General features: G+C 38.1%; 2 protein-coding genes across 29 annotated transcripts in view; one reads left to right on the top strand and one right to left on the bottom strand.

Annotated features, from left to right (window-relative positions):
- Positions 1-18,904, bottom strand: part of SUGCT (succinyl-CoA:glutarate-CoA transferase) — a 743,714-nt gene extending 724,810 nt beyond the window's left edge. For 4 of the 25 annotated variants that reach the window (XM_088797826.1, XM_088797827.1, XM_088797825.1 and 1 more), the window contains exons 1-3: positions 18,660-18,899; positions 2,198-2,249; positions 1,540-1,613 (exon numbers count right to left, since the gene is read on the bottom strand). In XM_088797826.1, coding sequence (XP_088653952.1) covers positions 1,540-1,613; positions 2,198-2,249; positions 18,660-18,759 — 226 coding nt within the window. In that variant the 5' untranslated portion in view covers positions 18,760-18,899. Of the gene's footprint in view, positions 1-1,539; positions 1,614-2,197; positions 2,250-18,659 lie in introns of all 25 variants that reach the window. The other 21 variants (XM_019710224.3, XM_088797836.1, XM_088797835.1 and 18 more) reach the window with 8 other exon arrangements.
- Positions 18,905-19,001: 97 nt separating this feature from the next.
- Positions 19,002-24,801, top strand: part of MPLKIP (M-phase specific PLK1 interacting protein) — a 74,756-nt gene continuing 68,956 nt past the window's right edge. For 2 of the 4 annotated variants that reach the window (XR_016021098.1, XM_088797849.1), the window contains exon 1: positions 19,002-19,600. Coding sequence is in view for 3 of the 4 variants with exons in the window: in XM_088797849.1 (XP_088653975.1) it covers positions 19,262-19,600 (339 nt within the window). In the remaining variant the exon portion in view is untranslated. Of the gene's footprint in view, positions 19,601-20,627; positions 22,594-24,801 lie in introns of those variants that run through there. The other 2 variants (XM_019710234.3, XM_019710236.3) reach the window with 2 other exon arrangements.

Raw genomic sequence — 24,801 nt, 5'->3', positions numbered from 1 at the left:
TCGAGTACAAGAAAGGAAATGTGGAGGACTCCCGGGGCAAGTATCTTAGGGCTTTCTGCAAAGAGAAGAAGTTGGATCTCCGAGTGGTCCGAAAATGGCGAGCAGAGTACGATAACCTCAGTTAACAGGTAGACGAGGGAAATGCTAAGAAGCGCAAGTGTGGATCAGGTCGGCAACCATTATTTCCTGAGCCGGAAGACATCATCTTTGAATGGACTACTGACAGGAGAGCAAAGGCTTTGGTTGTGCGCAGGGCTAATATTCAAGCATTTGCCCTTGCAATGGCACCACAGTTAGAAATATCCCCAGAAGAATTCAAAACATCACAACATTGGCTGGATGGCTTCCTTCAAGCGTTATGAACTGTCTCTAAGATCGACAACACTGTTCAAGCTGGAAGATACTGAAGTTATTAAACGTGCACTTGCACTCAAGTCCTTTGTTGATGGCATTGACTTTTCTAAATGCCAACTCTCCAACATGATTGCTATGAATGAAACTGCAGTGTTTATGGGCCAAGGATCTCAAATGACAATTGATCGGAGGGGTGCCTCGTCAATCTATATTCCCTCCACTGGTTATAAAAGCGCACGTTACCTGTATTTTGGCAATTCGTCTGGATGGAAAGAAAGTCCCACTTCTAATCATCACTAAGGGCAAGAAAGATAAGGTGAAACATGTTCCAGGCATTTATGTTCTTGAAACCAAAAAAGTCTGGTGCGCACAAGCAGTTATAAGGAAGTGGGTCGATTTAATGCTGCCACTAGTTTTGTGAGGTTGCCAAAGAGGTCTGCTAGTCTGGGATTCAGCCAGCACTCATCGTGCTAAAGACATGAAGAACTCCCTCACAGAGAGAAGATCAAATAATGATTCCCGCAGGAATGACTGCCTATTTGCAGACTCTTGATATTGCAATAAACGAGCCATTCAAGGACCATTTTAGCATGGAACTCAATGACTACACTGAAAATAGAATGGAGAGAAATCAGTGTGGAAACTTTGTGAAGCCTAACCTGCAAAAGGTCGTGACTTGGGTGAAGAATTCATGGGATAAAATCACTGTCAGCTGTGTTGCCAACGCACTATGAGCAGGCTACATGGACAAGAAGTGCTCATTTAAGGAGAGCTCTGTTGCTGGACATGAGAGATTGGGGCCAATGGCTCTACAGGAAATGGAGTCGTAAGAAATTCAAACTGGAATTCAGGGTTTGGAGAGTTATGATGAAGTTCCAGAAGACAACATGACTATATTTGAATAAATGTAGATTTTTGTACATGAATAAATGAATAAATGTAGATTGTTGTACATGAAAAAATAAGACATCCCCTGAAAATAAGCCTTAATGCGGCTTTTGGAGCAAAAATTAATATAAGACCCAGTCTTATTTTCGGAGAAATACAGTAAGGAATGGAGAACAGAAAATAATCATTGCATTTCAATTATTTCCTCATCCCACATATAAGTGCATGGATATTTTTAAAACTATTAAAAACATTTATTAGCTTGTTTCTATGTTTTAAAGGGAGCAATAGCTTTACCTGGTCTTTCCACTTTTATAACTTCTGCTCCAAGATCTCCTAAATTCATAGTAGCAAAAGGTCCCGCCAGTACTCTACAATGTAAACAATGAAAAATTACCATCTTGAAGATTTTTATATCATTTTCTTAATAGTCAATACAGACAGCTCATATAATGCTAGTAAGAATTAAAATCGTTAGAACTGTTCAAAAAACTAATTTGGTCATATGTATAGAGAGCTTTAAAAAGTATATTTATTCCTTTTGGTGCAGTAATTCTACTTCCAGAATTCTATCCTAAGGAAAAAGATTAAAAGATTTCCTGAGACGACTTTTGTAAAAGGAAGACTAATTTATAATAGTGAAATATTGGGGGATGACTAAGTAATTTTGTGACAACTATATAATAAAATAATCTTACATTTTTGTGGGTAAAACTGTAATTTCAATATGGTTCAAATTTTTGTATTTAAAAATTATATACTATAAATATGCAAATTGGAAAGAAATGAATAAATATTATATTAATTGTCCTTTAGAATGATAAAACTACAGGAGGTTTTTTTTGTTTCTTTCCAAACTTTTGATAATAAGCATCCTTTTATAATCTAAAATGTAAATGTTTTTTGAGAGAAGGTAAAAACTCAACAGCCAAAACACAGATAAGCCAATACAAACCTTGTTAGATCCAGAATTTTTACACCCTCCAATGGCTTCACATTGTCAGTATCTGGCAAAACAGAAAATATTTGAAGGGTATCGATTACTAATTTAGAAAAAGATTGCAGAATTCTTTATACTATGTTTTAAGTAATTTCTATTACTACCAAAAAAGTGTTTTTTCTTTACAATATTTCTGCTTTATAAATACAGAAATATTTATATTAATTGACCTGATCCAATTAAGTCAATCACTAAAAATTAAAGCCTCCAATTCCAGATTATTCCCAATTAATTAAGTCCCCAGCTAGAGTTAAGATAGTTTGTCTAGTGAAAAATAAAAAGTGAGAGGAGAGATGGATAGGCTGAGTGAAGAGGATTTTTAGGGCACTGAAAATACTCTGCGTGATACTATAATGCTAGATATGTCATTATACATTTTTCCAAACCCAAGGAATGTACACCACCAGGAGTGAGCCCCAGTGTGAAGTATGGACTTTGGGTGACTATGTCAGTGCATGTCAGTGCAGGTTCATCAGTTGTAACAAAAGTACTCTCTGGTGCAGGATGTTGATAATGGGGGAGGCTGTGCATGGAGGGGGTGGGAGGGAATATACAGGAAATCTCTGTACCGTCCTCTCAATTTTGCTGTGAACCTAAAACTGCTGTAAAAATTTACCATCTTAAATTAATTAATTAATTAATTTTAAAAAGTAAACTAAATAAGAAAAAGTACTAACAACAAAGGCCTCTGCATAGTCTACATAGTACATTTAAACAATATACAATCATATGTGTATTTCCTTTTTCTCTTCACCCATCAGCTTTAAAAATAAGTCGATAGGTCAGTAATTATATCACTACTTCACTAAACATATTTAACATCAAATCACAAAATCAAATTCTAGTCAAATGCCTTACAAAATTTACATCATGATGACTGAGATCAGATTGAACTTTTGGAGAAAAATGATGAAACTACTGGTTCGACACATTTTTTTAACAATAGGCTTCATTTTTTTGGATTTAGTTTTAGGTTCACAGCAAAATCAAGCAGTAAGTACAGAGAATTCCTATGTGCCCTTTTCCCCCACACATGCACAAACTTCCCCCTCTTTCAACATCCCCACCAGAGCAGTCCACTTTTACAGTCGACAAACCTACACTGACACATCATAATCACCCAAAATCCATTACACTTGAATGTTTGGAAAAAAGCATAATGACATGTATTTATCAGTACATCATACAAAATAGTCTAACTGCCCTAAGAATCCTCTGTGCTCCACCTATTTATCGCTTCCTTTCCTCTAACCCCTGGAAACCAATCTTTTTACTGTAACCATAGTTTGCCTTTTCCAGAATATCATACATTGGAATTATACAGTATGTAGCCTTTTCAGATTGGCTTATTTCATTTAGTAATATGCATTTAAGTTTCCTTCATGGTCTGATAGATCACTTCATTTTTTTAGTGCTGAATAATATTCCATTACCTGGATATACCACAGTTTATTTATCCATCACCTACTACTGAAGGACTTCTTGGCTGCTTCTAAGATTTAGCAATTATGAAGAAAGCTGCTATAAACATCAAAAGGTTTCTATAACACATAAGGAACTTTGACAACTCAGTAAGAAGCCCAGTGGAAAACAGGAAAAGGACATGAACAATTGATTCACAGATAAATAAAAATTTCCAGTATGCATAGCAAAAGATATTCATAGAAATTACATTTATAATCAAAAAGATGAAAACTAAATGTATAGCAATAAGAATTTTTTTCTCACCAGACTGGCAAACATTTATATCTCCATTATTGGCAAGGGTGTGGTGAAATGGGTACTTTCATAAACGAGGTGTGATCAAACAATATGGTGAATGTTTAAATTTAAAAAATGTATTACAGTAAAAGACACATTGCCACTAATCCCCCTCAAAATACTCCCCTTTGTTTCAAACACACTTATCCCACTTTCTGAAGCAGTTCTGGAAGTCCTCTTTCGTCAGTGTCTTTAGTTGCACTGTCGCAGCTGCCTTGATGTCCTCAATCATTCTGACTTTAGGGAAGAGCCAGAAGTCGCACGGTGCCAGATCCCATGAATAAGGTGGATGAGGACAGGCCATAATGTTTTTATTTGACAGAAATTGCTGTCCCAGAAACAATGTGTGATACAGAACATTGTCATGATGGAGGATGATTTATGGCACACTTCCACATGTATACTAAGACACAGGTATAAAAATATGTCATTGCAGAACTTTTTTATAAATTTTCTGCTATACTTTAGATGTCTTTTAATCAACTTTGTTGGAGAATAATTTACATATAAGGTATACATTTAAATCAGTTTTGACAGATGCATGCCTGTCATGTCACCTCTACAATCAAGAAACAGAACTTTCCATCACCTGAAAGTTTCCTCAGTCCCTGTGCAAACCACCTCTCCCTTCATTCCCCGCCTCAGGCAATCAGTGATTGGCTTTGTCACTATAATTTAGTTTGCATTCTCTAGAATTTTGTATTAATGAAATCATACAGTATGTATTCTTTTGTGTCGGGCTTCTTTCATTCAGCATAATGACTTTGAGATTCATCCATACTGTTGCATTTTTATAAGTGAGTAGTGTTCTGCTACATGAAATATACCATATTTGTTTATCCATTCAGCTGCTGATGGACATTGAGTTGATTCCAGTTTCAGTATGGTGAATCAAACTGCTATGAATATTCATGTACAAGTGTTTGTATGGACATGTTTTCATTTCTATTGAGTAAATACCTAGTGGAATGACTGGGTGATATGGTTAAGTGTATGTTTACCTTTCTAAGAAACTGCAAAACAGGTTTCCAATGTGGTTGTATCACAGTGCATGAGAATTCTAGATGCTCCACATCTTTTCAACACCAGGAATTGGTAATCTTTTTAATGTTAGTTATTCTCATACATATATAATGTTTTCTCATGGTTTTAATTAGGATTTCCCTGACTAATGATGTTGAACATCTTTTCATCTAATAATTGGCCATTCATGTATCTTCTTTGGTGAATTGCCCCAATGTTAATACTGAAGCAAAATATTCAAAACAATGCAAAAATCCACCAACAGGTGAAATGTTCAATAAGCACTTGCAAATCCATATAACAGAATACCATGCAGATATTAAGAAACACTAGAGATTTACAAACCCTGACATGGAATGTTGGCCAAGATATCCTCCTTGATTTCAAATGCATAAAAGAAGCTGCAAAACAGTTATTCTCAGGAACATTTGAGATCTTGCTTCTTGGTGTATGTTGTCAGTTTGGCTCAAATAGACTCTTACAAAAGTCTCAAAAAAAAAAAAAAAAGGAACAAACACAAACACACACACATACCAGGGGTGCCAAAAATTTTATACACATGACTTGTATTCATCTTTTGTTATCAGTATATATTGAGTATTATAATTTTAATACAGTTATTTCCTTTCTTAAAATGTGATACATTTTTTGGCACCCTCTGTATATATATTTCTAAGTTTAAAAATAAAATAAAATTATAGAACAGAATGTATATGATCTTATTTTTGTAAAAAAATAACATTAATAATATATGTTGGTAGTTGCAGAAGCATTCATAAAATGTTATCAGTATTCAACTCTTAGGGAAACAATTTATGGAGAACTTTCACTAGCTAAGTTACATATTTCTGTAATATTGCTTAATTGTAATTGTGTGTATAATCAGCACACAAAAAAAGACAAAAAGCAAAAAAGTGAAGACATAAAAAATAAACAAAATGGGAGAGAAAACAAAATATTTTAGAGAAAATAAAACAGAAAAGACCTCAAATATAAAAAGATATTTTGACATCATTAAGAATGAATAGGCAAGTAATTCTTTATGTTACATAAGTCTCTAAAATAACTGGTCTTCTGTACTCAGATCTCTTTTAAGGCCTTTATTTTATTTCAAGTGACACAGGAACTATGTTTAGGGGTCTTTCCATCCCATAAATCTTATTACAAATCTATGAAGAGAAGTCTAAATTTCACTACTAATGTCGTCTCACAGTGATAATAAATTAGGAAATTTTTGTTCAGTGAAGCAAAAACTTTTCAACTGAATTCATTTGACATCAGTTAAGAGAGTTTCCTTTACTATCTAAGAAGACATCCAGAAAGGACTTCTAGAGCACACGTAAGTCAAAATCAATGAATGAGTTGAACACTTAACAGCATAAACTTTGGAAACTGGATTTAATTCCCGACTCCACTACTTACTACCCAAGCAACGTTGGGCAAGGTAGCTTACCTTCTCAGGGCTTCAGTTTCCTCATCTGAAACATCTATATCTCTATATCAAGAGTTTGCAAAGATTAAATGAAATGTATGCAAAGTGCTTAGTGCACTTTCTGGCATGTAGTAAATGCTACTAAAAGTTGACAACTGTTATTGTCATCAGCAGCATCATTATCATCATCTATATGTATTATACAGTCACATCACCTATTAAAACCTTAATCCAGATTTGAAAACAAGAAAAATACATGATTATTTTAAGGATAGGAAAAAAACATGATTGAATACTCTATACTTAAAAAGGACATCTACGGCCAATATTTTGCCTGTTTGTGAAAGACCACAATAGGCTGGATGGGAGTGAGGGGTTACTACAGGGGAAAAACAGTAGGAAAGGGCATCCATTATAATTTGTTGAGATACATTGAGCAGCTTGTATATCACTCTATCTTATTTGGCCTGTATGATGGAAACCAGTTATGATGGTACAGCTGAGCAACCATGTAAACAAGTACAATTATAATGAAGCTGCCATCAACTCTATACTTGCCAGAGCTGCTTCTAGGACTTTCCTGGTATTGGGCTCTAAGGTTTCAGGTCACAAATAAACTTGAGCAGCACCAAAGTGGAGGTAACTGACAGGTGCACACACAAGTGGCTCATTTGTGTGACAGCAATCATGGCATCTGGATTCCCACCACACGAGCTAACTACTGAGGCATTAAAAATTAAGAAAAAAAAGCGCCAGGTCAAAAAAACAAGCTGATCGAATATCAGTAGCAAACAGACCTTGTGATATACACCGAAAGAATTATTTGTTATTTTACAGAGAATCTGACTACCAGAACTTAGTAGTGAGAAAGCAGAAGATGGACATCTCTTCAAAGCATGCTCTCTTAATCTACTGAAGCTTTATTTATAGTAGTTAGCAGGATGTTTTCATTCTAGAACACGTTAGAAGTCTTGACAAAAGCTCTATTCCTAATTGTATAGCTTGGCAGGTAATTTTAGGAGTTTAGGGTACTTGGAAAATTAGTATATACTGGAAGACATTCCAGGAAAATTAAAATTTTTGAGTTATAAAAAGGTAGTATGGAAGTGATGCTAATGTTATAAGGCAATTATACCATCTAGAGACAACCAGAGAACAAGTTAAATGGATAATAATTTATAGTAACTTATGATTCACCATCTGTTGACACCCAATTTCTTCAGAACTGCCCTTTCACTCCAAGAATTCGATTATTACTGTGGAATTTGCTATCAGACAGGTTTTGGAAATGTTAGCTGCTACCATTTTGATGAAAACTTGAGAAATTTACAGTATGAATGATGCAAAAAAGAACAGAAGAAGGCTTTTGAGTTATGGGTAAAGCATGCCACAACCAAAGTACAAATCAGTGCTAATCCCAAATCCCTCTGCTCTTCTGCAATTTCCAGCTTCTTTTGCAGTTAGGTTGGGGCCAAATACCTGGAATCCAGCCAATGAAACATAAGCAGAAGCAATATAAGTCAATCTAGGCCTAACCCTCAAAAATGTCCCTTGAAATCCTCTAGGCCTCTATTCTGCTGCAGTGACTTTACAGGCTACATGCTTCAAATTGTGAAGCTTTATGTGTCGGAACAATGTTTTCACTGTTTGTATTGTCAATGAAAAAACATCCAGCCTAAGAAGAAGCTTGTAAGAGTTTATTTGAGCCAAACTGACAACGATCGCCAGGAAGCAAAATCTCAATGGATTGAGAAAATGTTCCCAAAAATGGCAGTTTGCAACTTATTTGATATGTAGAATCAAAGGAGGATGGTTACATGAAATCCAGTGGTTGTAGATTAAGGGGGTGGGAGAAAGCAAAGCAGGGAAACTTCTGGGATTGGGTAAAAATACATTGGAGACAGTTACTTCTTCTACATAGGTGGGTACAGGATAGTTAATAGTTCACTTTTTACAGCACGTAGAGATGGTAATCAGGGGACAAGAATAATAATGAGGGATTCTGTAGTTTCCTGCTCTGGTCCAGAAAGGGATTACTGACATTCCAAGGATGTTATCCCAGATGATGCAAAAAGACAACAGACAGGCTCACTTAAGGTAAAGATTGACTTTACCAAGGAAGCTTCAGGCTAAAGATGTGACTTCCCGCCATGGCCCACCTTAATTAGTAATTTTTATGTTCACGCCATCCTATGTGGTTATTTTCAGTCTCCTGAGTTTGTCAGGTTTAACATTGTGGCCCATTTACCATCAACAGTATAAAGCCACTGAGACTGTGGGCTAATTTGCGCCACGGCACAGCCTAGCCTATCCTGACCAACAAAGATGCCAAGCACTGGAGGAAAAGAAATGGTAGCCTCTATGCAATTTCACAGCATCAAAACCAACACCTGGGAAGTCCATTTCACGGGGAGACTCTTTTACTGTCCCTTTGGCAGCAGTCCTCCAACTGAGATATGAGAAGACCTTCCCAAGAGATATTGAATCATTTTAAAGAAGTCAATATACAGGTATTCAACTTCCATACGTATTCTTTCCTAAAATCAATCGGGCTACGAATAAATCTTTCACAACAAGCATACTCCCACTAGACAAAAGGGAAGCAAATTCCCAGATCTTACTCTCACTTTAGTTCATATAAAATTTACTTAAGTGATAAAAACTTTTAAATATTAACTTGATGTATGCAACGGATTGTTTTTCAAGTGATTTAGGAACTAGAACACTGCTATCAATTAGTATGTGGAAGGGTAGAAAACAGTACCAATTTAGAAATCAATTTATATTAAGTTGGTGCAAAAGTTATTGCGGTTTCAAATGTTAAAAAAAATGGCAAAACCACAAGTACTTTTGCACCAACCTAATAGTTACAGAATTCATAACCAAGAGTCAGCAAGCCAAAGGAAAAAACTCCTTCAGTGTTCAGGCGTCTTTAATGGGCCATCCTGAAGCAACTACTCAAAGGATCAGACATGGCTGGACCAGGAACTGGTGGAGTAAATGGTAGTTACGAATTCCTGAATGTGAGTGCTCACAAACGCAAGAGGCCCCTTGAATGTCTCAGTGTTGGCAATATGGCTCTCCGATGGGAGAAAACTGACTAAAGGCAAGTCCTCTGCGCAATTTAGAAAAAGGCAGCCCCTCCAGGGGACAACTGAAAAAACAGCACCCACTCTAGGTTGATGAAATACTGTCCTAGGTACTTGAGGTGGAATTAAAAGTATCACAGCAAGGAAGAAAATGTGGCATGCGTCGGTGAGGGGTGCAACGTTAAACTGAATGCAATCAGGCTCTTTCAACCCAAAATAAATTGTGGGCCCTATTTTGCAGAACACTGCAGATACTTAACTAGGAGAAACAGAAGGGAAGGGAGGGGAAGAGAAGCCTGGAAGAAGTGTGTGAGGTGGATACATATACTTCATGATTTCATTTGTTTTTTAAAGATCCCAAGGGTAATTCTGAAGAACAGGAGCGATGCCTAGAGAGAATTTAAGATGCTTTCTGTGTGAAAGACTATGGAACACTCCCAGAGACTTCACTTCAAGAAGTAAAGACAAAAAATTATTCTTTAAGGCTTTTAGAGTTTTGGTAAATGGAGAGGGGGAAATGAGGAGCATGTTTCCAAGGACAGAGGCAGGCCATGTCCATGTTCCAAACGCTTTAAAACTTTTAATACATACCAATTGTTCACCAGAAAGTCACATTAATATATACTGGCAGAAGGCCGGTTGGCTCCATGGTTGGAGCACAGTGCTCATAACACCAAGGTCGCCGGTGCAATTCCCACATGGGCTAGTGAGCTGCACCCTCCACAACTAGACGGAAAAAAAACGACTTGACATGGGGCTGATGAGTCCTGGAAAAACACACTGTTCCCCAATATTCCCCAATTAAAAAAAATAAAAAAATAAAAATGTGTGTGTGTGTGTGTGTGTGTGTGTGTGTGTGTATAAAAATAAATAAATTATTCTTTAAGGCTTTTAGAGTTTTGGGAAATGGAGAGGGGGAAACGAGAATGTTTCCAAGAACAGAACAGAGGCAGGCCAGTATATGCATGTGTATACACACACACACACACACACACACACACACACACACACACACACACACATATATATGCATGCCAGTATATGCCAGTATATACATATATACATATACATATATATACACATATATATATATGTATATGTATATATATGTGTATATACTGGCACCAGCAGTGTATGAAAATGGTATTCTCCACCAACTTTTATAACCCTGAATATGATCTCTTAGTTTCGTAGGGTATTGTTTGTTGCAAATTTGGAAGTTAAAAGTTTGCATGTCGGGGCCAGCCTGGTGGCTCAGGCAGTTAGAGCTCCGTGCTCCTAACTCCGAAGGCTGCCAGTTCGATTCCCACATGGGCCAGTGGGCTGTCATCCACAAGGTTGCCAGTTCAATTCCTCGAGTCCCGCAAGGGATGGTGGGCTCCGCCACCTGCAACTAAGATTGAACACCGCAACTTGAGCTGAGCTGCCTCCTGGATGGCTCAGTTGGTTGGAGCGCATCCTCTCAACCACAAGGTTGCCAGTTCGATTCCTCGAGTCCTGCAATGAATGGTGGGCTGTGCCCCCTGCAACTAGCAACGGCAACTGGACCTGGAGCTGAGCTGTGCCCTCCACAACTAAGATTGAAAGGACAGCAACTTGACTTGGAAAAAAGTCCTGGAAGGACGCACTGTTCGCCAATAAAGTCCTGTTCCCCTTTCCCAATAAAATCTTTTTAAAAAATTAAAAAAAAAAAAAATGTTTGCATGTCACCTCCACTTTACTTTGCATTTATCTAATAACTTCTGAAATTAAACGTTGTTTTTCTTAACTGCTTTGTTTCATATCTTCTTATAAATTACCTGTTCTTACCGGTATTGTTGGCCCATATTTTTAAAGGCACATTTTTCTTTTTCTTATTGGTTTGTATGGATTCCTTATGTAGTATAAACATTAACCTTTTATAAGCAATATTTAGTAAAGGTGATACGGGAGAGCCCCCTCACTATAGGAATTTTAAGTCTCCTTTTCCCTAGTTTCTTAGCTTCCCAGTCCCTGATCCTAATCACTTTTTAAATTAGTTTTTTAATCTTAAACAAAAGATTGTTCCTAACCTGAATCATAGAATGTCTCCTGCCCCCTGCTTCAGATACTTACACAGAAGCTTGCAATTTATGCTTGATGATTGTAACCACTGTGGAAAAGCATTCTTTCCAGGCCATTCCAGGCCCAACTCCTGGGTAAACAATGCCAACTGAATAACTAGTTAAAACCAGAGGAAAAGGCCATAGGCCCCATGAAGCTAACTGGACTTTCACCCTGCGTCAGTAACTTTGAGTCCTGCTCCTTGGGCCAGCGCTTTTAGACTATTAACTAAAATCTATCTCTCCTCGTCTAGGGGCCATCATATATCCTTACCAAAGAGGTCAACACGGTCTTCCAGGCGGATCCCCAGACCTTCTTCCTCTCAGCTAAGATCAGATAGGGCGAGAGCTCCATGAATCCCTGATAGGTAGGGACAATGACCACATTCAGCAGGAAGCAGATACAGAACAAGAGACCTCCTGTCCCTTAACTTTCCATAGAGATTTATGGGGACCATGTTTCTCAGGGGGAAATGAGGCAGGCAGTTAGAGGTAGGAAAGGGGTCTCCAAACATTCCTGCGTGTTTACATGGCCTATGGAGAGCGACCGCCCAGAGACCTCCCAGAAACCTCCCCCTACATCCAAATTTTTCCGTTATCTACCATAACCATTAACCACTATGAAGACAGAAGACACAAACTACCTAACTAGGTTAGACGAGTCATTCACATCTGCACAGTAAAGGCCACAATGACCTTCATCTCACCTTGGACTCTTTATACCATCATTATAGTATCATGCATATGCTCAGAAGTTCATTAATATCATTATAACAGACTGAATTCTGGGAAGGAACATGCGCAGTCTGAAAAGATGAGGTAATGGTCTCCTGTCAGTCATAAGTGCCAGCAAGAGACCCCACACTCAGAGAGGAGTAGCCCATTCTAGAAGAAAAGGAAATAAAAATTCCAAGTCCTCGCCAGTCGTCACCTTTTGAGCCACACTTTTGCTCAGGCCCACTCCTATCCTTTAGAGTGTACTTTGGCTTTTAATAAACTGCTCTTTCACCACAGCCTTTTGGTGTCCCGCTCAATTCTTTGTTCGGGATACCAAAATCCTGGATACCATGCAGAGAAGAGTTTGTTCTCCAGTAACAAAAGTATTTTTCCCCTATCTGCTATTTGCTTTTTGAATTGTTTTGGAATTTCACTTTCAAAAAATCAATTGTTCTACTTTCTGCCTTTGGTATTGTTCCAGAGTTCCTCAAGACTACCCAGACTTCTAGTGATTTGCTAAAAGGATTCACAGGACTCAGCATATAAATGTATTCATAAGTAAACTAAGGATTATTATAGCAAAATGATACATGATAGGCTCACCAAGGGGAAAAGACAGGCAGATTCTAGGAAAATCCATGAATAGACATCTTGTCTTCTCCCTCCCCGGAGGCGCCACTCCAAGCATGCTTCTTTCTCCAACAACAAAAAATATGGTAACGTGCAATGTTTCTGCTCAGGGAAATCTATTACAGACTCAGAATCCAAGGTTTTTGTTAAGGGCTTTTCACAGGCACTCTGCTTTCCATGTACCAAAATCCCAGACTCCCAGAAGAAAAGAAAGTGTTCATCATAAATTATATTTATTGTACAAACCATCTGGGCACCCTTTTAATTAGGAAGCAGTTCAAGTGTCAAGTTTTCAGATGCTAACCAAGAGCCAAACTTATTAGAGGGTCCTTCTAAATAATAGCCTAAAGCCTGCTATATTAACCCTTTTCTGCACAGGTATCATGTTTTTCCAAGTCCAGATTATATAAAATATTCATGTATAGTTGGTTTTCCCATTTAAAAGCTTTTATTTTCCTTTTTAAAGATTTAAACTAACTGAGGTATATTTTCTCTACTTAAATACCATGTTTCCCCAAAAATAAGACCTAGCCAGACAACCAACTCTAATGCATCTTTTGGAGCAAAAATTAATATAAGACCCAGTTTTACTTTACTATAAGACCCAGTATTATATAAAATAACATAATATAATATAATATAATACTGGGTCTTATATTAATTTTTGCTCCAAAAGACACATTAGAGCTGATTGTCCGGCTAGGTCTTATTTTCGTGAAAACACGGTATTAGTAGTTGCTGTTTGGATAAGAGATTAACATTTTTTCTTGCTTCTTATTTTTCCAAACATTTCAGGTTTTCTACAAAAAAACATGTATTGTTTTTATAACTGTAAAAATAGAAAGATACAAATTCTAGTGACATTAAGATTTTATGTACTCATTTTAAAACAAAAATTTATGTCTGAAACACAATATTCATACTCCTACATTTTTCTTCATATCGAAGTATTCTGTCAGCAATTTTATTATTTTCAATGAAAACTTTTAAGTGTGAATTAATGTATTAATACCTGTGTTACACCTGGGTGAAGAATATTAGTCTACAAAGAAGTAAATATGTATAAAACATTTCACCAGTGCTTCATTACCATGGACAATGGATATGTGCTTAGAATTAAAAGGATCAACAAAGAGTTTGGCACTCAGACTCTTGAACAAACTGTTTCTAATACTGGATTTACCAAGGAGAACATTGCTTAAGTGACAGTTAAGTGGTCTAATGTGTTCAGTGCATGCCTAACCCTATCAATAAGTGAGCCAATCATCTCCTAAAGATGCATTTCCATTTCTACTAGTGTCAGGCTTTATCATGAAACAATAGGACCTCTATAAGGAAAACTGAGATAATCTAAAAAGTTTCAGGAAATAAATATTAAGTATGCTCTAAGTATACACACAAATATTTCTATACACAGAAATTATTAATTCATTCTCCTGTCCTAAAAAAAGTTTCACATCAAAAATGTTTTTAATATCTATGTTTATTCGTAATATTTCAAAGTAAACAGGTATCTAGATCAGAGATCAGCTATTGTTACTTATATCAAGAAACGCACCATTTCCCACATCTAATTTGCCACAGCCATTGTAATGAGAGCCAACTGTTCAGCCTACACATACAGGAAAAGTCCCCAAAATTATGACTCTGGCAATCTGTATAGGATAGCTGCCTGGTTGCCACCTTCCCTGGAAAAGGCAGAAAAAGTTAATCTCCCTAAGGTAAGCAAAGTTTCCTTGGGAAGAAAAGGGAAAGGTTTCTGGGTTCTTACCCTCTGGAATATCTCCAGGGGGAAGATAAACTTCACTGGTTTTACAACCTAACTCTGTGGAAATATCTCCAAGGCTCTGAGTTTTATACCCCTTTGAAATATAAACATAAACTTCCTGGGAGTTCCTTAACCATCTATTCAGTCATCTTTTAACTTCCAAGGCTTGTCCTTTAACCCAGGTTCTAGTTTCTAGTTTAGAAAGCCCTGACCATGCAGAAACATGAAAATATTCACTTCTTGATAATAGATAGTAAAATTAACCAAAGTATTTATATTTGCAGCACTCGTTAATACTTGACAACTCCTACAAAACTCGCTTTCAAACCCTTACTAAAAATCCCTGGGAATTCCTCAGAGGTGCCCCAGAAGCCCATTTTCAGTAGGGCAATTAAAGTAGAGATACTGAGTTAGAGCTGGGCTCTAGGATCCCAATTCCTGCTTCAAACACAGCCCATCTGTGCTCATATTTTGGGCTTCCAAGTATGGTGTGGTTTTTTTTGTGTTGTTTTTTTTTTTTTGAAGACAAGATTCTACAAAATATATGTATATTTAAATCCACTGAAAAAAGAAACACCAAAAAATCTTAGTTAACCGTTAGCCAGACTCATCAAGACACAGAGAGGAACCAAATGAATAAAATCAGAAATGAAAAAGGAAAAGTGACAACACACACCACAGAAATACAAAACATTTTAAGAAAATACTACGAGCAACTATATACCAACAAATCAGACAACTGGAAGAAATGGATAAATTCCTAGAAGCATATAATCTTCCAAGGCAGAATCAAGAAGAAACAGAAAAACTGAACAGACTGATTACTACCAATGAAATTGAATCAGTAATCAAAAAGTTCCAAACAAACAAAAGTCCTGGACCAGATGGCTTCACAGGTGAATTTTACCAAACATTTTTAAAAAAGAAATATCACCTATGCTCCTCAAACTATTCCAAAAAACCCAGAAGAACGGAAGGCTCCCAAACTCATTTTACAAGGCCACCATTACCCTGATTCCAAAACCAGACACTTTACAAAAAAAAAAAAAACTATAGGCTGATATCCCTAATGAAGACAGACATAAAAATCCTCAACAATGTATTAGCAAACCGAATTCAGCAATACATTAAAAAGATCATATACTATGATCAAGTGGGATTCATTCCTAGTATGCAAGGTTGGTTCAATATCCACAAATCAATTAACAGGATACACCACATTAACAAAATGAAAAATAAAATTCATATGGTCATATCAATAAATGCAGAAAAAGCATTTGATAAAATCCAGCAGCCACTTCAAAAACTTCACTTCCTTAAAAACTACTTTTTCTCTTTTCTTTCCCCTTGATTCAAACTGGCCTTCAAAAAGTCTAATAGCACCATGGCTCACTTGCTTCTGTTCTTTCCTTATCCTTCCACCTTTGTGACCCCTCTCTTACTCGTTAAGCCCTTAGGTTACCCTCAAACAGTCTTAGGAACAAAGCCTCAGGTCTACTGACCACAGAAACAGAGTTTCTGTCAAACTAAAGGTAACATCTCGAAAGCAGTTGTGTTTTGATTCCAGACCCATGGTGACTGGACCCGACCAGCCGCATCCCCTCGAGACCAGGAAGAATGATGCCATGACTGACATCAGGATCTGATGCAATATCAAGTGCCTCCTACCCTAGCCCTGACCAACAAGTAGAGCCTACCACACCAACTCCCTTAGCCACCATGACTAATAATCTTTCCCCTATATAACCTAACCCCTAGGGGTCATGGGGAGCCAGGTCTTTAAGCACTAGCCCACCTGTGTCTCCGGCTTGGAACCACTTCCTTAAATAAAGCTTTACTTTTTTTGCTACAAACCCCTGATATCTTGTTTGGCTTTGATGCGTGCAGGCAAAACGAACCCCTTTTAGTTTAACAGATGCGAGAAGACTGAGTTCTGGTCCCACCTCTACTTGCAATGTGAATTAAAGCAAGTCACTTAACTTCTCTAGGCCAGTTTCTCACCTGAGAAGTGGCCTATTCTCAGAAGTAATCCAAGTGGAATATGGAGTTTTCATATTCAGGAATAAAGTGAAGAAATAAAATAGTCACTATAGTCAAGCTGCTAAATTACTAAAATCAAATAAGTTGAAGTATGAGGAAACTATTCTATTCAGATAACCCTCTGATTATTCCCTGAAGGGCTAAGGAAAGAATGTTCAGACCACCTGACATCCATTATCCAGATCACCAGTCATCTAGGGGATTACTATCTCGAACCAATCCAGAGGCTAAGAATGCAGGGTTAATACTTCTCAAAAATGTACTTTAAGAACTCAGCTTTTGTGTCTTCTTCTGGGTATTGCCTAGTTGTGTTTCCTGTTTGCAAACCCTAAGACCCTTAAACAAATCTTTATCATTTATTTCTAGCCAAAGCCTCGAGACTCTTTTTGTTTGTTCTACAAGATAATTATTAATAATTTATTCTCCCTCAATCCTCATATATATCTGCAAAGGTGATGAAGGGCACACTGTCATGCATAACCTACCTGTCAAAAAGTTTTCTCTGTATTTCTTTCCCTCCCCCTTTTCTAATGCAAATTCATACGTGCAGAAGATAGCAAGATATCACTATAGGGAAGAGTATTTGGAAGTATAAGCCAAGTAAAAAGACCACTTACAGTATTTTACGCAATTCTGGAAATCATTTGCCAGTTATAAAATAATTAATAAAGGCATTCTGATTCCTGTCACCCTCATTTTCCTGCTCCCTCCACCCAGGAAAAGTAGATTGGTTGATGATATAAAAAGGACATCAGGTGGGAATCACTGACCAGTATGATGTGACTCATTCATTCATTTAAGAACTGAGTGCCCAATTACCAAGTACTAAACTAAGCACCAAAGACAATGCCCAGAAAGGAGAATTTTGGGCCAGAACATAAGTATATAGTAAAGTACATAATCTGGGTTCCTCGGGCCTTAATTGCTTCGAAAGCCTTGATGACACTCTACTGCCTTGATTGATTCTACAATTTGCTTCAAACGAGAAATTTGGTGAACCAAATTCCCTCAGAATGAACAACAAAAGAAAATTGTGGATCTCCATCCATCAAAGAGTATGGAACCTGAGAAGGCACACTCCAGCTAGGCATGTCACAAAACATGTAAAAGAGACAGTGAGGAGTGGCAGCTGCAAGAATCAGTCCTAAAGTTCTTTATGTTTCATACAAGCTTATTTCAGGACTCAGTGATTATCATTCCACATTCTGAGGGACTAAAGAAAGTTCTATAAAGCTGTAGTAAATCCAAATTTCAAATTCTAAACAAATTCTAGGACAGTTGCCTGGTACAAAGGCGTTTTATTATACATTAGGTATCATTCTTGAATTATCACATTTTTCTTTATAACTAAAAGTCTGTGAAAGAATCAAGATTTTAAGAGCTTTGGCCAAATTTTGCTCTTTGAAAATGAGTATCCCTGCTTCCTACCCACCTCCCTAACCTGCTAATCCAAGGAAGGGAGTAAAGTCCGGCATTTGTTAGCACAGCTTCTCCCTCAAATTAAAGAGGCACTCTGAACTCCCTCCTGAAACGCGGCCGGGTGTACATGTTTAGTTACCTACACTTGGGGGAAGAGAGGGTAGGGGTACCCCAGAGAGGGGAGACGTCCGCCAGTAAGACCGCGCGCGGGGCGAGCCGCTGCAGCGAGCTCCCGACCCCGGGTGCGGGCCAGGGTGACCCCGGGGCGGCCGGAGAGCGGTGCAAGGCCCGCCGCGGGACGACGGAGCCAGTGCGCGGGGAGGCAACGGCCAAAAGGCGGGCTGCGGGGGCAGCAGAAACTTCAGGATAGCATGGGCGCTCTACTCAGGATGCCGCCTGAGGTAGGGGTCTGGGGCTGGGATCCCCTTCGCCGCACCAACCGAATCTTGGAGGGTACCTGACTGCGGGCGGCCCGTCCACAGCTCCCTCCTGCTGCCCGGGCCGGAGAGAAAGCCGGTTCTCCGCAGAGTCGCGACCCTCGCCAGTGTTGCCAGCATCGCGCGCCTCTCAGATACCCTCGGTCCCAGCGGTGAGGAGAGAACCCAGTGCGCGCGCCGCCCACAGCCGCTGGGGGCGCCCACGGCCACCTCACACCCCGCCCCGAGCTAGCGGGGCCTGGCCACGCCGGGCGGAGCCGCGCTGGGCGGAGCGCTCCCGTGCCGCATCGCTCGCTGGGCACGCGTCTAGTTAATGGGTCCTGACCAAAGACCGCGAGACTGCGAAGACCGTGCTGGAGCTGGGTGTGTTCGGCTTTCCTGAAAAAGAAGAGAATTCTTCTCCCACGACTCTGTTCACTTAAATTCGGTCATTCGATACCCAATTCAATAACCCACTTAACCCTCTGCCCCTAGCGGAACCTTTTGTGAGTCCGGAACCAATGTGTTGTACGGTGCTAGCAGCCGGAGGACTGTTTTGGTAAAGGACCACCAATGCTCTGTGAAGGGTTGATCGGGGCAGTTCCGGGGAGAGAACACGGCAGTGAGGTTTTCGTCTCCTGATATGCACCGACAGAATTTTCGACCCCCTACCCCTCCTTACCCCGGCCCGGGTGTAGGAGGTTGGGGTAGCGGGAGCAGCTTCCGGGGTACCCCTGGCGGAGGCGGACCACGGCCGCCCTCCCCTCGGGACGGGTACGGGAGCCAGCACCACACGTCGCCTTACGGGCCCCGGTCTAGACCCTACGGGAGCAGCCACTCTCCGCGACACGGCGGCAGCTTCCCGGGGGGCCGGTTCGGGTCTCCGTCCCCTGGCGGTTACCCTGGCTCCTACTCCAGGTCTCCCGCGGGGTCCCAGCAGCAATTCGGCTACTCCCCAGGGCAGCAGCTGACCCACCCCCAGGTAATAAATAGCCAGCGTTTGCTGAGCTCTTACTGTATGGCAGGCATTGGACTAATAATCCCTTTAGGTGGATTATTTTGTTTAATCCTCTATGAAGTGAGACACTATTGTTAGCCCTGCTTTTTAGATGAATAAACTGAGGCTCAGAGAAGTTAAGTAACTTTCTTAGATTACCCTAGAAAGTGGCAGAGCCCTACTTTCTAGAGCCCTCTTGCTTTTAGCCGCTACACTGCCACTCATTCACAGATTTCCCTAATTCCATCTCCTTTGTCAGGGGCTTTGCCGACTGTTCCCAGTTAATTATTCTGAGCCCGGGTCTTCTAGAGGGAAAAAAGCAAATGAATTCCCACATAGACTTCATCTAGTTTAGAGCGTTGTTTATAGGCTAGTACCATCCTTCTATTTGCTGGCACTTTTTTCCGGCCTTTGTTTTCGAACCAAGCTGGCTTCTGCTACCAGTCCTCTCAAGGGAAAAATCGGTGATGGTTGTAAGTTTCCCATTTCTCTCAGTGAGAGTGAATACGGGACGATTAGAGAGAGTATTTGTGGTGTGTAGGATTTCTGTGGTTTATAACTTGCATGTACTCGGTGCTTTTCCAACTTTCCTTATGCTAAACCAACTCCACCCCTTTGAGTCTGGAGCTAATCAGATGGAAAGGTTCTAGAAATTTTGAAGCTATGGGGTTAAAAAGTTTTAATTTTTCTTCAGAAGACACTGGAAATTTTGAGGAAGAAATGAAATATAGTTATTTCTTACTTCACCATTTGATAGTTCTGCAAAGTTACTACATTAGAAACCCAAAAGTGAGGTGACAATGGGCATGGAATTATTAATAAATGAGCATATCAAATTAGTTTAAATGCTTTTTAAAAACAAAAACACTAGATTGAAGGAAGACTTTGAAGTTGAACATATTTGAATTCAGGGCACAACTTTTAACTAGCAATGTGATCCCAACTAGCTTTTAAAGAAAAAGTACCAGTTATCGTTACTAAATGTTATTTTTAACTGATTTTTTTTCTAAAGGGTTCTCCAAGGACATCTACACCTTTTGGATCAGGGCGTGGTAGAGAAAAAAGAATATCTAATGAGTTGGAAAGTTATTTCAAGCCTTCAATGCTTGAAGACCCTTGGGCTGGCCTAGAACCAGTATCTGTAGTGGATATAAGCCAACGATACAGCAATACTCAAACATTCACAGGCAAAAAAGGAAGATACTTTTGTTAACATTTCTGAAATTCAACTGGAAGCCTCATGTGTCAGGAACATCTTGGACAAAACTTTTACTTGTGTAATTAAGTTGAACCCTAACATGGTGACTTTGATTGAATAATTAGTTAGGGCTTCTTGGTATTTTTCATCTTATCAAATATTGTTGGTGTTAGAGAAGACATATGGTAGAATAAATTGCAAATTTAGCTCTTTTGGAAGTGCCTACCACAAATTAGAAAATTTATAGTTTCCAAATAGTTAACATTCTTGGTAATATAATGGACATTTGTCTTTTAATGTTTTTCCAGTGTTTTAAAATAAAACATTTTGTCTTTCTAGCTATATTGTGGTTTTGTCATATGCTAAAGAAGTAGAAATATTAAAGTAATGCTTTGTAATCACTTAGTTAGAATTCATAAGTAAATATTTTGCCTACTACGTTTGAAAATAGAAGAGATAAACGATCCTTTGAGCTGTAGACAGTTCTATGTTTGTTCATAAGTAAAAGTGGGGTAAAGGAAGTGAATAAAGGAGATTTCTATTCCTATTATAACAATTGTTCTATGTGCATGTTTTATGTAATGCTTTTGTAAAAATGCATTGAAACTTGATTGGAAGTCGCAGGCACTCACTTAAGTAAAAAAAAAAATTTTAAACCCTTCATATTCATTTAGCTGGAAAGGGCAAGGATATATTTATTTCTTGCATAGCTAGATCAAAGTATTTTGTGTCTGAATTTCTCCACATCTCTCAGTATTGTAGAGTCATTTTCTCTTGATGACTGGCTACCAGCCATCTCACTTCCATTGTGAAGAGGACATTTCCCAGGGATGACAGATTAGCCTTGCTTAGCTCATGTTTCGGTAGTCCTGATCCAATAACTATGACCAAGGCAGTGTGGCCTAATTAGTTTGAACAGTGGACCTACCCCAACAATGAGATAGGGTCCTGTGATCCTCAGCCCCGCTAGGCCTACCTGGGTTGGAGAAATGGTTTTCCACAGGAAGGAATGCTATGTATGTTTACCTACAGTAATGGAGAGAAAAATATAAAGAGATTTTTCCAAAAAAATTTTTAACCAGGCTTTTTAGATATTTTGAGGTTATAATACATGAAAATAGAGCTAGTTAAAATTTCGCTTAAACAGTCCCAGAATAAATGTCTAAAAATGAAATGGCCACACCTATTTGAGCCATCCCCAGTACTATTTGTTTGCTAGGTCTTTCATAGAGGCAAAGAAGAAAATGAAAAGGGAAGGATTTTAGATTAATAAAATCTCCGTGAAAACCCAGGACTACTACCACTGATTACGAGCTGGATGAGTTATTTAACTTCTCTATGCCTCAGTTTTCTCATATGTATAATGAAGAAATTAATAGTACCCATATCATAGAGGTGTTGTGTTTGAGGATTAAATGGGTTTACATGTGTGAAACTCTTAAGCCAGAGCCTGGCACATAGTAAGCACTCAATAAATTGTAAGCTATTTCTCATTCACCCCTATCTCCTCAGCTCTTAGAATGATGCCTGGAAAAAATAGTAGGTGCTTAAATCTGTAGGAAATGGCTTTTGGAAATAATTGTTAAGCCATCTCTTAGAGATCACTGGGTTATTGGCAAAGAAAAAAGAAGGCAGGAAGGATTTTGTGCTAAAGTTTTTCATATTTGGAAGACTTTCAAACTGTAACTGTTGTAATGGTTTATGTGCATTTTATTGTACTACTTTATAAGTGTAATTTTAAACAACTAATTCTAAAGTTTTTTTCCTGCCACGTTACCAACATCTACTTCCAGAGGTCTGATCTTTTCTAATTTTCTTTAGAGGAATATATTTTTATTTCAGCAAAGGTACATTGCTGTATTGCTCTAGTCAGTCATGTGTTCAGTTGTCCAAGTTCTTTTCACATTGATATTTTGGGTTGTTTGTATTATTAGCCTATTTTTGTTTAGCTGAGTGAAAAAAATGGATTATTCTTTAAATGATTTTTCTTAGTGTTCTAGAATACCCATTGTTACCTCTACAGAAATACTAAATAATTTTGTTAGAAAAAAAATTTATAGTTAAGTAAGCATCTTAAATATTCATATAATTAAAGAATGGAAAAATAATCTATAGCTGGGTCTTCAAACAACGGTATGTATACTCCTGGAAGTAGTCAACTTTCCAAGGGGTGTGCAAGCATAGATAGCTTTGGGGATCCAGAGCCAGATCCTCAATTCCCATATGTACTCTCTGAAAACTGATCTACCTAAGGAGCATTCCCATGATCAATTGCTCATTTTCCCTTCTGCCTTTTCATAGTCACACTTCCTCACTTTACAAGAGAAACCTGTATTTCTCAAATGACCCCAACAATATTTTAGGTCCCACATACTCTCCAGTACCTTGCCACTACCCCATCAAGATGTGGAGTATGTCCCTTCCCTTTGATCCTAAGCAGACCTTTCTTCCTTTCCAACAAGGAAGTGTGGTGAAAATTAATGTATTTTCATCATGGGTGGAGTGTGATCTTAGAAATGAGTTATATTGGCCCATGTGGAGATGTTCAGAATTTAGATGTGTTGTCAAGTAGAGAGTGGTGACAGTTTTTGTTTAATGACCTTGCCTTTTTTCTCATGACTTCGAAAAAACACTTTTCTTGGGGGTGAATAGTGTGAAAGTAAAAGAGCACGAGGGAAAGTCACCTTATTTTTAGGTAACAAGTCATAAGGTTGCTTGCCTCATCTAGCTTAGAATATTCAAGATTGGTATAAAAGCATGATGGGTTTTGGTAGATCTGCTGTCAGGCAAATGGACCACGATCAATAATGGTAAAGAGCACAGTGAATATGTCTCAAACCTGTCTCAGTAGCATAATTTGCATGATTCCAAGGAGGAGGAAGTTAAGTTTTATGTTTATTTCTGACAATAACTACATCTTAAAGTTGAAAGATCATTTCAGAGGTAAGTTCATGGTTTTATATTTTCTAGAGCATTTTTCAGATTCCTAGGAGAAACATTTTCATTAACGTTTCCCAGGTTCATTATTAGATTCTGCAAATTCGTATTAATTTTTTATCTAGCCAAAATTTCCTGCTCTTTGTCTCCAAGCCATTTCTATGCTTTTTTCATTCCTGTGTATTTAGGTTTAAATTAACAAATATATTGTGGGTTTTACGGTAAATAAAATAGTAGTCATCAGTAGTAGTCATAAAATGTGATCACTATCAGTATACCTTGCATAAGCCCTGAATTTATTAGTGACCCAGTATCTTTTTGCTCTGAATTTCCACAGTCTAATCTAATTTTTCTTCTAATCTAAGACACAATTATTATATGATTCACCATTATATACCACTTAGTAAAAACACTGTCAACTAAACTATGATATGCCATCCAATTTCAGAGATGTTAAAATGTGTGTCTTAGTTTGATGAAATAGCATAAACAATACTCTTAAAAGCAGAGCATATACTTACATATAGGTAGGTATAGGCATAAATGTCCGTAAAACACTGTTTTAGGATACAATGCATTTAACTTTAAAAAACTAGCTTTACTCAATTAGGATTAACTCTTCTCAGATTCTTAAATTCTGTTCTAATTCTATAAAAAGCATAAATGGTTTTCAAACAAAATTTCTAATCTATATATAATATAATCACCCTTAAAAAAACCTATGCAACTTCCAGTTTTTATGGGGGTGTTTTTACTCAGTTTGTATTAACGATCAATAAGCAAGGTGACTCTAAGTGTAAGAGTTGTAGGTAAGTCTTAGTAAATCCTTTTGGTTAACACTCCAAAAAGCTGAGAAGGAAAATGGCCTGAACAAGGTCTTTAGTAAGAGTGGTTTTTAATTCTTTGCTTTCAGCAAAATTGAAGAAACCTTAATCAAATTGTCAATTAATGATCATTAAAAATAATTTAATGATCAGTTTTATGATTTGTGGTATATTACATAAAAAGCATCCAAGAACTAAGTGGCATTACTATAATAAAATTCGCTTTT

This window comes from Rhinolophus sinicus, chromosome 4 (assembly GCF_057876585.1).
Source record: "Rhinolophus sinicus isolate RSI-liver-muscle chromosome 4, RSI-T2T, whole genome shotgun sequence".
NCBI classification, from domain to species: Eukaryota; Metazoa; Chordata; class Mammalia; order Chiroptera; family Rhinolophidae; genus Rhinolophus; species Rhinolophus sinicus.
The sequence above is the reverse complement of the archived record's forward strand: the minus strand, read 5'-3'. Positions and strand labels throughout refer to the sequence as shown.